General features: G+C 35.6%; 1 protein-coding gene across 1 annotated transcript in view; it reads left to right on the forward strand.

Annotated features, from left to right (window-relative positions):
- dnajc15 (DnaJ (Hsp40) homolog, subfamily C, member 15) overlaps window positions 1-14,654 on the forward strand; it is a 20,639-nt gene extending 5,985 nt beyond the window's left edge. The window contains exons 3-5 of the mRNA XM_016231095.1: window positions 2,876-2,952; window positions 7,112-7,182; window positions 14,152-14,654. Coding sequence (XP_016086581.1) covers window positions 2,876-2,952; window positions 7,112-7,182; window positions 14,152-14,222 — 219 coding nt within the window. The 3' untranslated portion in view covers window positions 14,223-14,654. The remainder of the gene's footprint in view (window positions 1-2,875; window positions 2,953-7,111; window positions 7,183-14,151) is intronic.
- The last annotated feature ends 1,239 nt before the right edge of the window (window positions 14,655-15,893 follow it).

The raw sequence follows: 15,893 nt of genomic DNA on the forward strand, positions 1-15,893 counted from the left end.
GGGCGATTTTGAAGTTGGAGGAGAAAATGAGTTGGGAGTTTCTGGAACTGTCTTGAAACGGAAAAAACAGAGTTCATGCAGAGCTAGACAAGACGAGCGTTTGAGGTTAAAAAGTATATAAATTGTTTTTTTTTTTAGAAAATAACCGATCGTTTCGCTAGATAAGACCCTTCTTCGTCGGCTGGGATCGTTTAGAGCCCTTTGAAGCTACATTTTTTTGGAAGTTCAAATTCGGGGGCACCATAGAAGTCCATTATATTGAGAGAAATCCTGAAATGTTTTCCTCAAAAAACATAATTTCTTTACGACTGAAGAAAGAAAGACATGAACATCTTGGATGACAAGGGGGTGAGTACATTATCTTTAAAGGGGGCATATGACGTTGCTAAAAAGAACATTATTTTGTGTATTTGGTGTAATGAAATGTGTTTATGCGGTTTAAGGTTCAAAACTATTATTATTATTTTCCACATTCTGTACATTATTGTTTCTCCTCTATGCCCCGCCTTTCTGAAACGCGTTGATTTTTACAAAGCTCATCGGTCTGAAAAGCAAGGTTTTTCTGATTGGCCTGCTATCCAGTGCGTGTGACGGAAATGTTACGCCCCTTACCATGTTGTGATGCCGGAGCGACGAGACAAAAACATTAAAACCCATTATAAACGAGGCATTTGTTGCATCCAGTGGGGACATAATTACGGATTATAATGACTTATACTGTCTTTTTACGCGTTGCGTTGCATCGCGCTGCGTAAACATAAAACCATGTCTGCATTTGTGATCGGAGAAATGACAAAAAACAAGCGCTACTCCACACTGCCCAAAACTCGCATTTGAATCGTCAGTGGCAAATTCTTTAAATATAAAAACTTACTTAGTCTGTGAGTCAGAACAGCCGGCATTGAAGTCTACTCTACCAGGATCAGGAAACAGTCCTACATAAAATGTGCTGCACACATCTAAATATTTGGGTTGAAGTGTTCTGGAACAGTGTTGTAAATACAACTTAACCACTGATTTCTAGTCGTGTCCTCTTTTGGAAGACCAAACAAAGTAGTTTCACTTTCACAACGAATAAAAGTTATGCCTTCTTTCTTTGCGTGAACATTTGGGTGGCGTTATGCAAATCTTCCCACATCGTGACGTAGACATGTGGGGGCGTGTTAGAACGAGCCGTTTTAGGTAGGCGTGGCTGACTCTTAACTTTTATAAAGAATATCTCTATGGATTTGAGACTTTAGTCTTTACAACTTTACAGATCTTCTTTATGAACCAAGAGCTTGTAACACTCCAAAGAGAAAGGAAAAATGTAAATTGCATCATATGAACCCTTTAAATTTTGTTCTGGAAGTGAACTACTCCTTTAAGAAGACGTGTAATAAGCATGTGTTGTATGTGCTGAAAATACTGAATGTGTGAACTTGTAGAACTGAATATGGAAAAGTCCCAAAGTGGAAAATCTTTGAAGCAAATGGAAATGTAAACATGGCTCTTGTGAGGTCTGAACTGTAACAAAATTTCCTAAAAACACTATGTGAAACTTGTCCTTCATGACCTTCTCAAATCCCAGTTTTGGATCCTTTGACTTATGGTGCATTCACACCATGTTGTAATTACTAGATTACAACCTGGGATGTGTGTACGCGGATCTGTACATGTTCTCGGACTCGGGATTGTGTGTTTCTGTGGCAAAACTATTAATAGCTAAATAATACGGTGTAATTTTGAGTAATCAATAGACAAAACTGCAATATAGCAAATAATGCAAATGTTAATAAATATTAATAAAAATTCAGAGTTTACAAGTTGGAATTACGAGTTCAACGAGGACGTGAACACTGTTTACAAGTCAGTCAATCTCGCAATTATGGTGCTTCCAGCATGAACGCATGTTTAGATTGGGAATTTGGATAATTATGGGGTCAATCATCTCAAATCCCTAAAGTCTGTATTTTCACATAATGAGGTGAAAGTGCTGATCTTGAGGATTTGATCTGATCCAAAGCAACCTGTTTGCCATCAGTATTGAGATTATACATGTTATTGTGCACATCAGTCATCATCTGATTGAAGGAATGTTATGGGTTCAATACAATACTCCGCAATACTCATGTTGATTTCTACAGAAATTTTATTTTGACCTGTGCCTCTTTTTTTCTTTTTAAAAGGCGTTCCTGTAGGACTTAATGTCTTAATTTGCCCTCAGTATTTTTGTCGTTTTCCAGTAGAAATATCAAAAAAGCTTAAAAATAACATGGACATTTACATTCAGAGGACATACTGATGCATTGTGTTCCCTTCAATTTATTCCTTGAATTTTCTTTACTTGGTCTTAAAAAGGTCTGAAGTCTTCATTCAAAAATTCACCTTCATAAAACCTGCAGAAGCCCTGTTAAACCAAAAAATGTTAGAAATGTGAAGCTTATATTTTTATTAAAGCACTTAGAGGAATTATTCAGTTAAACCCTGTTTATAATTTGAGCTGCAGAGTTGGTAAAATTGTTTTCAGCTGGGATCACTTTTCTGGGTGAATAAACGCCTGATTACAGATTGCCAACGTAATGTCTGTGCTGGACAGATAATACTTCCATCATGTCTCATTGTGTGCATCATGACAACCAAATTGAAAGATTGGGTACAAGTGATTCTATCATCCTAGTTTCATGCCAGTAGAGTTGAAGCCTTTTGACTCTTTGAGAGCAGTATGTATGTTAACGTTTACTGCCTGACCGTGTGTATTTCCATTCCAACTGTTTAAAACTGAAAAAGGCTCCTTTTTTCCCCCTGGTAATCAACAGTGTGCCACAAATATGCTGTTGGTAGAGCTTAACTTTGAATTTGGATCATGTTTTCAACATTTTCTCTTCTTTTCTAGTCATTTTCTGCATATTACAAAGGTGGATTTGAGCAGAAGATGACCAGACGGGAAGCCAGCCTTATTCTCGGGATCAGGTAATTGTGGGCTAAACAAAGCCCTAAATCACTGCAATTCCTCTTACTGAATTCTCTCATTATGAGTTGTCATGGAAGAAAACAAAGGTGTTTTACAGTATATACACATACTGCATCACTGCACTTCCCAGAAGAGCATGCGGTTAAGTCTGGGGGCAATTCTTTTGGTTTGAAGCCGGTCGTCATCTCCTGTCGTCACGGCTTTGATCCTATTGTCTAATGGGGAAAAGTCTCAGCTGTGTCTCTAACTTTGTAATCTCCTTTTTCAGTAGACCACCCTCCTCGTCCTAGGAGGGTATATTTCTCTAAAAATTTCCCTTCCTTCAACAGAAGTTCACAGGGTCCCACACCAGGTGTGACTCACGCCGTGCAGGCATCACATCCTGTGTGGCGGTGCTGGCGTCAAAGCCGAGTGCCTCATTTCTTTGTGTTGTCAATCAAACTGGACTAATGTTTTCATAAAGCTGAACCAGACTGTAAATAATATTTCTTGGATGTAATCAGTATGAACTCGGTCAACCGTATTCACGCTCATAAAACGGTACTGATTTGGGTTAATAGTTTTTGTTATACCCTTCTCATCTGTCTTTAGATTTACTCTAGTGTCCGTCACTCACAGCTGAAATAACTGGCCTCAGTAATGTTACTGTTTGCTTTGATATACTTTGATCTCTCTACACCCATGGTAAATTCAGCGAATTTGTACAGTTATGTGTGCTCTTAAAGGGATAGATCATCTAAAAATGAACTTTTTATCATTTTTTAAATAAATTAATACTTTTAGCGAGCAAGGATTCAATAAAGTGATCATTAGATTAATATTTAAAGTAGTGCTGTCAAACGATTAATCGCGATTAATCGCATCCAAAATAAAAGTTTTTGTTTGCACAATATATGTATGTGCATGGGCGACAATTGCCCCCCCAAATTGTCCGTCATGGAATCCCTGATGTCGCCCCGCTGCAGCGCTTATCCAATTGCTAAATACCCTCAACGTGTTTTTGCAGCGTTGAGCAATAACCAAAGACATATCTGTCGATTTCTTGAAGGCAATGGCCAATCAGAAACGTTTTGTCAGAATTCATTCACTGCTGAAAGCGCCGCAGTTTTTGTGAATCATCTCATGACTAAGTGCAGACGTGATGTAAATAAGAGATTCATTGTGCAGTTTAGAGAGCTTCATTGATTATAACGGAACTTTGTAAGATCGCGATGAACAAAGATGAGTGACGCTTCTTAGTGATAAAGAGAGCACACTTTCTAGGGTATAATCCATTCAGAATTTGTATGAAACTTTCGTTTTTCGGACACAGGCTACATCCTGCAAAGTTTCGGGAATGACTTCTGCATATTTATGCGGGATTCACTCTCGAAATAGCAGTGATTGGCATAATAGGGTTGTCTGGTTTCAAAAATTGTTGTGGATGTATAGGCTATATACAAGAAATAAGGGGCCAAAATTGCACTTTTTGGGGTGCAACTGCTTGTCACTGGAACAGTACCCTTAAAAGGACATATTTGTCCCTATTTTACCCCTAATAGGTAGGCCTACAAATTATTACCTTAAGGGTACGAATTACTACTCTTAAGGTACAAATATGTACGGTGTACTGCTACGGTGTCAAACTGTTGTACCCCAAAAGGTAAAATTTTGGCCCCTTTTTTTCTGTGTGGCCTGGATGAGTGTGACATTTCCCGGCCTGAAATTGCGTCCCAGTCCAGCCTTGCTGCTCTGTCACTCATCGATAGCCTGTTCTGTCTGAGGGCCGTATATTTAGGCTACCACCGGTACAGCCTGCTCTGAGCATCGTTATGCACACAGACCACGCAAATAAAACGCGTGACACACAAAGCATGTGTGCAGCGCGTGCATAACAGTCCGAGTGCATACTTATAGGTCAATAAGAATAAAGCACAGATATGCTGGTCTGAATGGATGTTGGGAACGGGATATTGTTAGACCGCCCGCTCCCGTTCAATTACACCAGAGTTACCGACCGCTACCGCGTTTTATTCTGGAATTTAACCCCCCCCCTGTGTATATTTATTTTGTATATATAAAGACACACACATCCAGTATATATTTTGAAAATATTTACATGTATTTAAATGTTTATATTTATATTCATATAATTTGTTATTTATATAAATAATTATATCATTATTTATATTATATAATTATATATAATTTATAAAAATAATTATTTATTATATTATTATTATATTTAATATATAAATATAACATATTTTTCTTAAATATATGCATGTATGTGTGTGTATTTATATACACATAATAAATATACACAGTACAAACACATATTATGTAAACAAAAACTTTTATTTTGGATGCGATTAATCGTTTGACAGCACTAATTTCAAGTAAATTATTTATTTATTATTTTCTGTTCATCAAAGGACCTTCATCAAAATATTTTCATCAAAAATATTAAGTAGCACAACACTAATAATAATAAATGTTTCTTGAGCAGCAAATCAGCATATTAGAATGATTTCTGAAGGATCATGTGACACTGAAGACTGGAGTAATGATGCTGAAAATTCTGCTTTGATTCACGGGAATAAATTACATTTTAAAATATATTCAAATAGAAAACAGTTATTTTAAAGTTTAATAATATTTCACTGTTTTGCTGCATTTTTTTTTTTTTATCAAATCAGCCTCTTCTTACACTTATTTAATTTTGTGTTTGTGTTTTCTGTGATCATCCTTATATACATTGCTGACTTTAAACGCATTTGAGCACACATTTTATTCTCCCGAATGCCACACATATCTGCTGAAGATGCTGACTCTTCCGACAAATGCAGTTTAGCCTGACGGATTCGTCATCACATTCTGGAATCATCCGCGCCGCACAGTGTTTTAATTAGTTTCTCTGGCCCCTCTCAGATGCCCACTCCTGCATATGATTTGAGTCTTTAGAGGAGGGTTTGTAGGATTGAATGCTTGTGTGTAAGCATTAATGTATCTCTTAATCATCACGTCTGGCTATTTTGCTATGACTCAGATCTAAACCCTGACAGATGGAGGCTGGAAAGAAATGTATTTATCTTTTCGGTAAGGAGACAGTGTGGAGCCAAGTGGCCTAAAACCACCTGTCCTCCGACCATAACTCTGCTTTATATAGAAAAAAAAATTTAATACAGGAATTTGAAATTGTATCCTTAAAAGAAACACATTATATTATATGAAAATTACAGGCCTCTCTCATCTTTTTAAGTGGGAGAACTTGCACAATTGGTGGCTGACTAAATACTTTTTTTCCCCACTGTATATTATATTGTATTATATTGTATTAAGTAATTATTCTTGTATGTGTGAAACAAATCGTTAAGACGTTTGGGAATACTTAATATACGCAAGATGAGTAGAAAATATTAGTATAAAGCAACACCAGAAAAACAAACTCTTTTAAAACAATCTCAGTTTATTAATTCATTGAAAATATCAGTATTTATAATACATATCTGTCAATGTTGACATATATGGAAGACTATAGGAAGAGACATTTAAAAATAAAATGAAGAAATAAGTCATCAATTTTATTATTCAAACAAAAATTGAAATCACTTTTTACATTGATAAATGTACAGACATTTAAAACGTTCATTTAATTCAAAATTTTAAATGAGTAATTTTTTTTATTAAATAATGACGTTTAAAACGGTTTAAGATAAAATAAGTTAAATCATTTTTCAATTAAAACAATTTATTTCAATTGTTTAATCAATGTTTTAATATGTAGTTAAATAAAACGATCAAATAGTAAACTAATAAATCATTTTGAGATGCACAATTTTCATTGCATTTCAAAAATGATCAGTTCCTTTTTTGTCGATTTGTCAAATGCTTTTATCCATTTGTCGGATGAATTAAAAATGTTCCAAAAAAACTTCTTTTTTTTTCTCTCTCTAGTTCTGTTGCCTGTTTTGCCCACTAAATTGGGGATTTTCAGGGGATGTACAGATGGAGTATTTCTGGTTTATGTGTGCAGTGTTAGAGACTTACATGTTGATGACTAGAATTAGTAATTCTACTGTTGATGACTGTAATTACATTCATATGGCAGTTCACACTGCGGCCACTAGATAGTGGTGTGCTCCTTTTCTAAATGTTCTGTCTTCTTGTTTTACGCAGTCCGACCAGCAGCAGGGCAAAGGTACGGGAAGCCCACAGAAGCATCATGGTCCTAAATCATCCAGATAAAGGTCAGTAGTTCAGGCTGTCATGTTGGGAAGGCTGTGTGTTGATCAATAGTTCTCTGACTCAGCTCTCCACATGCAGCCGTAGCTCAGTGTATTGTCTGAGCAGACAGCGGCAGAGACAGGTGTTGGTTACATTATTGATTTGAACAGCATTTGTCATTTGTCATAACACACTCTTTAAAGAGCGCTCACATCCCTGAAATGCTGACTTGCTGTAATGTAACCATAAATGAGAACCACACAAAGCAGGACATAATCAAGTGAACCATCACTTCAGCCAGTACTCTAGATTCAAATGTTGAATGTAAGAATTTAAATACAATTGAAATATGCTGCAGATAACAAGGCGTCTTTCATTGAAGGAAGAAGGACATTGAATTATTTGCATATTCACCAATAATAACAAAACAGAGAAATAAACAGCAACATTTACCTACAGATTTAAAAATGCCATGCAGAATGAATTAATCATTTAATTTTAATCACTTTGCATCCGTTTTAAATGTATTCAGCTAATAGTTTTAAATTATTCATAGTAATAAATCAGTTTTACCAACTCTAATTTAATTTTTGCAGATGGAGTTTAAATCGGAGACACTATTAATACATCTTAATGCATGTCATGAAATGAGAAAGGAAAGTAAAACTAACGACACTCTTTAGACAAATTTAAAAATATTATTATTATTGTTTATTATTATTATCATTTAGCAGTTGCTTTAATCCAAAGTGACTTAAAATGAGGAAAACGACAAATGATCAGTGCAATATTTATATACTACTTTTGAAATTTTGGGGGGTCTTTTTTTTAAATTAGTACTTTAATCAGGGAAGGTGCATTAAATTGATTAGAAGTGACAGTATGCACTTCTACGCTTAAAACTTTTACATCACTTTTTACATTTAAGTATAAAATGTATTTCAAATAAATGCTGTTATTTTGAACTTTATATTCATCAAATAATACACATTTTTTTTATAGTATCAACAACCATATTAGGCAGCACATATTTTTAATAAAATATTTCTTGAGCAGCAAATCAGCATATTAGAATGATTCTGAAGGATCATGTGACACTGAAGACTGGAGTAATGATGCTGAGAATACAGCTTTGCATCAGAGGAATAAATTAAATTTGAAATTATATTCAAATACAAACATTTATTTTGAACTCTAATAATATTTCAAATATTACTGTTTTACTGTTTTGATCAAATAAATAGCATAAGAGATTTCTTCATTAAAAAAAATGGTTGTTTTTTTAATGGTTGCTTAAATCACAGTCAAAATCATTGTAAACAGATGCTGAATATTCTATATCACACAGTAGAGATAATGCACCACGTACAAATGTATTTAGATCTGATAAGGATTTGTTCACTCTGATCTGTACGACACAGGTTATAAATCACTGTCTAGCGACTTGCTTTTTTTTACCATGTTCTTTTTAAGTGCACGGTTTCTTTATTTAAGAGCCGGCGTCTTTATCTTTTCTTGGTCACTGTACTCGCCCTGTTTTTCTGTTCAAGGTCAATGGCCTCACCTTGCCTTTCTCTGGTTTACGCTCTTTCAGGTGCATTTCTCACAGCGCTCAGAGGTGCTGTTTATAGATATGTGTGTGTGTGTCAGGCCTTGTTTGCTCCTCTCGACCACTAATACTCTCAGTGAAATAAGCGATGGTCTCTGTGATTCTATCTGTAGTGGAGCGATAAAGCCTGTGACTGCAGGAAGGACGTCCTGCAGAGAAAGTGTGCCAGATTTGTCCCATCCTCCAGCTCTGCTGAGAAATCCTTTATTACAGCGCCGTTAATAATGGTGTGCAAGCACCCATCCCGTTTGTTACACTAGTGGAGGGGCTGATGTATGAAAGACCCCATGAAATGGCTTGATGAACGTATTTCCTATTGAAACAGATTGGGATAGAACATACTGAAAAACTCAGCCTTTTTTTATATGATCAGTAGGCTTAAGGTGCAGTCACATTTACCATTGTTTGGCAAATTTTCATGGACGAAATCCAGTCATTTCAGTAGAAATCCTGTCAATTGGGAATTTCGCATGAGGACAGAAGATTTCCCCATGCAGATTTCCCAACAGGTTAGAGTCTTTTACAAAGCTGCTTGGTTCGAAAGTGACTTTGTATCAGCGTTTTTTTATGTAATTTAGCTATTTCTTGTTTATTTTGTATTTACTGGGCTCCATGTGATCTGGGCATGTTTTAATGAGATTCAGGGAACAGCACTGTGATGACACTGACCTTTCTCTGGCTGATGGTCTCCTGGGAAATACAGCAGTCGTCATTTTTTCCTTTATTTCTGTCTCTTCTCACCTTTTTTCCTTTACATCTTCACAAGAGAGCTTTACAAATGGTTAAACCAATATATCAGGGATTGTTGATATTTTCTGAATTAAGAACAACAGTCTGTCATGTTTAGACATGCCCGTGTCTGTCACCCAGTAACAAGCTGATCATTATTATTTGGCTGTCAGTCATTCAGCATTAACTATCTGGTTCATGGCTGACCATTGAGATATATATATGTATGTATGTATGTATGTATGTATGTATGTATGCAACATACATACATACATACATACATACATACATACACACACACATATATATAAACTGGGAGAAATAAGTATCCAACACGTCAACAATTAAACACATAAACACAGTTACAATGCAGCAATTCACATAAAAATTTTGACCAGACAATGGCATTAACTCAAGAAATTGACACAAATAAAGAAATAATATTACAATCCATAAAAACATTGTTTATTAAAGTAAAATGCCACAGGAAAAAAAACTGGCTAACTGAAACTGTATTTAAGCGTGTGTGCGTGTGTGCGTGTGTGTGTGCGTGTGTGTGTGCGTGTGTGCGGGTGTGCGTGTGTGCGTGCGTGTGTGCGTGCGTGCGTGCGTGCGTGCGTGCGTGCGTGCGTGCATACACACATATATATAAACTGGGAGAAATAAGTATCCAACACGTCAACATTTTTTAAATTAAACACAGTTACAATGCAGCAATTCACATAAAAATTTTGACCAGACAATGGCATTAACTCAAGAAATTGACACAAATAAAGAAATAATATTACAATCCATAAAAACATTGTTTATTAAAGTAAAATGCCACAGGAAAAAAAACTGGCTAACTGAAACTGTATTTAATACTTGGAGGAAAAGCTTTTATTTGGAATGCTTCCATCACTCTCTTTTTATGCGCATTTTGAAGTATTGCATCAGAAACGACTGATGGAAATGCACATTTTGAAAAGAAAGTTTTTTATGCTCGCTTGAGGTGGTTTTTGACTTGTGCAAAAAAGGGTTAATACAAATAATGGGAGATGAAAATGCATTTTGCGAATAAATTCCGCATGAACGTTCATAAAAGTCACGTGACAGTGCGCTATGGAATGGCATAATCTAACTAACCAGCGGACCGATTTTGTTGCACATCATCTGAAATGTTGTTATGGTCATTATGAAATTCCCGAGCAAAGTCTGTCGTCAAAGTATTTCTGTATTTCCTCCCAGAATGGTCTACCACGACTGCATTCTCAAACAGCTGGCATTCGCTTCCGAAAACAATGACAGCATTTATTGTTTCATCTGCTCGCTCTGAGGCGCAAGTCATTTATAATATTTAAAAATTATATTCAGTGGCTTCTCCTACTTAGTGATATTTAGTGCCAGTTTATCAGGAAGTGACGATTTTGTTCTCTGAATCGTTGGATGGAGACGGTGCTTATTCGCAAATGTTTTATGATATTTCCAATTTTGCTCAACAGTTAAATTCGTGACTTAGGATGGAAACCCGGCTAATTACATCTTCAAGACACTTCCTACTGTATATGAACATACTTTAAATCTTGAATGTTCTGGGGGGTCCTCTTGTGAATCTTCATTTTCAGTTTCCTCCACAAATGCTGAGTCTGGTGATTGCCTGGGCCATTCCAACAACGTTATTTTATTCTTGTGGAACCAATTCAGACTTCTTTAAAGTATGTTTTTGATTGTTGTCCTACTGGAAGGTCCATCTACAGTATGTCTCATCCTCATCATCCTGGTGGATGGCAACAGATTCATTTTAAAGTGCCCCTATTATGGGTTATGAAAGGTTCATATTTTGGTTTTGGGAGTCCCAACAACAGGCTGACATGCATGCAAGGTCAAAAACACTTTCATTGTCTTATAATATGCATTTATTTTTACCGTACTTGATCAACAACTCCCAAACGATTCGCTCAACGATTAATTTTTCCAAACTCCTCCTTTGCGTAGCGCTAATCTGCGGTGATTGGTCCGATTGGTCTCATTTTCATTTCATCTTGCCTGTAATGCCTGATAAAGCAGCGTTTGTGAGCGCAGTGCTGCTTTGTGTGCAGCGTTACCGGGGAAACTGCTATTTTTAAATAGCGGCAGTCGCTAAGAATGAATTTGCACTTTCATTCAGACCAACGCGAAAAGACCAACAAGTGGGCGGGCAATATGCTAATGTTTCATGTTGACGTCACCATGAAATGGCTTGGGATTCGTAAATGACTCGTTTCAATGATTCTGAGTCGACTCTTTCTTTTGAGAGACAATAACTTTATACACGGTGCACTTTCAGATTTAAAACTTTGCAGGATGTTTTCATTCACTTAGTGCTGTGTTACACACTGCATGAAAGTTAATTTTCAAAAATCCATAATGGGGCACTTTACTTTTTTTTTTATCTGTGTATACTTCTTGAGTTAATGGCAATGTCTGGTCAAAATTTCATGCAAATTGCTGCATTGGAAATGTGTTTACTTAAAAAAAAATAAAAAATATAAACGCTCTATATAACTTATGTACTGCACTGTGTGGCTGCATCAGCAATCAATACATAATAAATAGAAGAGGTTGTAGGCAGTAAAGAACAGTGGTTGCCATTTTTATTTCACTAAATGTTACAAAGCAAGTGAGAGGTAAATAAATGTGCCGAAGGGCTCGTTGCGCAGTGAGGAGAATAGGTACAGATGCAAGGGCCTAGCTGTCATCAGGTAAAGTCTGCTCTAGCTTTGTGACTGTTCTGGACCTCCAGGGCACCTCACGTACGCTTGCACTCGTGGAACATGTTTCACTGAACCAAAGATGCAATGGAAATTTATAGCAGCATGATGAGGCGCAGCAGGCACCAGGTGTGCCTCATCACACGCTGCCAGCTATAGCACATTTTTACCCCCTCTCAGCCACACGCTCCTATTATACGGCATGGACGTGGGCTGGAAGTCAGTGATAGGAGGCAAAGAGATTTCTTTGCTACAAAGCTTGTGGATGTAGAGCTGTAGTGCGGGCAGCACAAATCAAGATAGAATTGAGCCTGTGGACTCGGGGAAGGAGATGAATTAAGTTGCTCCATTTAATTTCAAAGTGACTTTAAAGTCAGTGTGAAACAGTTTGTGACCCATTTGATTTCTTTAATGACATTTCTGCGTGAATTGGGATATTAAATGAGGATGAAAATGTAGGGTGGGACTTGATTTTATCCATCCGGAATTGATTGGATTGCGACAATGGGTGTAACATACTACTGTTGCAACAATAACATACAAATGTTATGGTGTCAGTATTTAAAAAAAAAAAAGAAATTAGTGATTTTTTTATTCATCAAGGATGCATTCAATTGATCAAATTTGCAGTAAAGACATTTATAATGTTACAAAAGATTTCAGTTTTAAATAAATGCTGTTGAACTTTCTATTCATCAAAGATCCTGAAAAAAATGCATCACATCTTCCACTAAAATATTAAGCTTAAAAAACGTTTTCAACATTGATAATAATTAGAAATTATTTTTTGAGCAGCAAATCAGCATGTTAGAATGATTTCTTAAGGATCACATGACTCTGAAGACTGGAGTAATGATGCTAAAAATTCAGCTTTGTATCACAGGAATAAATGACATCTTAAAATATATTCAAATAGAAAATAGATTTTTAAGATTGTAATAATATATCACAATATTTACTGTATTTTTAAGCAAATAAATACAGCCTTGGTGAGCATAGGATACTTATTTCAAAAACAAAAAAAAAAAAAAAAAAAAGCTTACCAACCGCAAATGTTTAAATAGTAGCGTACCAGAACATTGAGACTTTTATATTACTATTTGGAATGATGTGCACTAATGTACTGTGCACAATAAAAGACATTTAGAAAGTAATATTAAGCAAATAAATACAGCCTTGGTGAGCATAGGATACTTATTTCAAAAACATTAAAAAAAAAAAAAAAGCTTACCAACCGCAAATGTTTAAATAGTAGCGTACCAGAACATTGAGACTTTTATATTACTATTTGGAATGATGTGCACTAATGTACTGTGCACAATAAAAGCACGGGTATATTTGTAGCAATAGCCAAAAATACATTGTATGGGTCAAAATTATAGATTTTTCTTTTATGCCAAAAATCATTAGGCTATTAAGTAAAGATCATGTTCCATGAAGATATTTTGTAAATTTCCTACCGTAAATATATCAAAACTTAATTTTTGATTAGTAATATGCATTGCTAAGAACTTCATTTGGACAACTTTAAAGGCAATTTTCTCAATATTTAGATTTTTTTGCACCCTCAGATTCCAGATTTTCAAATAGTTGTATCTCGGCCAAATATTGTCATATATCCTAACAAACCATACATCAATGGAAAGCTTATTTATTCAGACTTTAGATGATGTATAAATCTCAATTTCCAAAAAATTGACCTTTATGACTGGTCTTGTGCTCCATAGGATAAAATAAAATTTTAATTTCTTGTTCACTTTTAAAATCTCTGTATGTGCTGTGAAGAAAGTGTTTACATTTAGATGAATAAATAATAAGGATAATATTCGTTTAGAAATGCACCTTTTACAGTTTCAAAGAGTAAAGAGGAGAAAGGAGACAAAAAATCATGGACATACTGATATAAACTGCTGCTTCTCCTGCAGGTGGATCCCCGTATTTGGCAGCAAAGATCAATGAAGCAAAAGATCTTCTTGACTCTGGCCCTCGGCGCTGACCCAGCTGCCCGCGCTACCCCAACGGAGAGTTACATCTACTTCAGAGCCACCAACTCACCCATGAGCCTCCACAAGTCATTGTTCTCCTCCATGTTTTTCTGCCATAAATCAGCTGACTCGCAGCATACTGCATTCTGTTCTATCTGTCACTGTTCCCCACCACCACTTTAATGCAAGTCGGCAAAGGTTGATCCCTCACGTTAAAGGATCTTCACGCTGTCCATGTGAAATATCTTGCAGTAATCTTTATTATTTATTGAGGTGACTTGTGTAATGTTTAACGTCTGCTGAAATGGTGGATACATAATGGTGGATGTATCTTTTCCAGTGGTCTAAAAAGCCTAAAGTATTTCCTCTAACCAGCAGGGACCAGACTATGTAGGTGTTAAGTTATTTTAGCATGCTGAATAAACTGTTTTACAAATCTGGAATGACTCATTGTATTTTTGTGTTTGTTTGTATGGTACCATGTTCCTCCCGCTGTACTCTGGCTGATGCCTGTGGTACAGATGCCTGTCTGGTCTGCACATCTGATGGATACACACAGGAATGGAGTGGCTGGGATTGGACAGAGGGACGTTCTGTACGCCATGACTTGGACTGCTGATTTGCCGTTTGTCAGACTGAGATTAATGCCAAGGACAGGATACTGCAACACAAGCTGCACAAACCAGTTGCACATTACTGCAAAAGGAATAAAAGGCAAGCAACAGTGAAAGAAATTGCTTCTAGGATGCATTTTATATTTCATTTTCTTGAGAGCAATTTCGAGCTACATTCAGAATAGAGTATTAGCTTGTCCCTACTGCCTACTCTAATTTAAAAACAGCTAGTAATGTGAAGGCATTAATCCACCATAAACATTTCAAACAGTGGTATGCTTTATTGTCATATGACCTCATTATTTTAGATGTGAGCAACGTCCAGTCATCATAGATGACTATAGATATGGTTATGAATTTTGAATTAACTTTCATGCAACAATATCTTCACAGCTTTGCTCTAATGTGTCCTTGTTACAAATTACATGTATTTTACTGTAAAAAAAAATGGTTACACTTTATTTTAAGGTGTCCTTGTTTCAGTGTAGTTATACATTTAAGTACTGTTTAATATTATTTAACTAGATGTACTTACTATATGGTTAGGGTTTGACTTAGTGTTACCTGCATGTAATTATGCATAATTTATTGTTATTATAATAGTAAGTACATGTGACGTGTAACAAGGACACCTTAAAATAAAGTGTTACCAAAAAACCTACTTGAACTTAAAAACTTTTTAAAAATCAAATTGGCTGTACGTCATTTCAACTACATTTTTTTCAGTTAATTTAAATTATATTAAACCGACAATCAAGTTTAATCTTGAAATTGGTTACATTATTTTGAAGTAATGGAAAAACATTGCAATGATTTATTGATCATTTTTACAGTGTAGTAATAACAGTAAATTATGCATAATTACAAACACCTAACACTAAACCTATAAATTACATGTTAAGTAATATTATTCAGCTCTTATTTGTGTAATTACACTGTAAATTCAATATTTCTTTTTTGTCATGCTTTAAAGAAGTACTCTTATTTTGAAGTGTTGCCTATATACTATAGAACATTATAATACTTGATTAGAATTTCAACTGTAGTGTGTTATCCAGTATTATGTTT

The sequence above is a fragment of the Sinocyclocheilus grahami genome, unplaced genomic scaffold (assembly GCF_001515645.1).
Source record: "Sinocyclocheilus grahami isolate Dianchi unplaced genomic scaffold, SAMN03320097.WGS_v1.1 scaffold383.1, whole genome shotgun sequence".
NCBI lineage: Eukaryota > Metazoa > Chordata > Actinopteri > Cypriniformes > Cyprinidae > Sinocyclocheilus > Sinocyclocheilus grahami.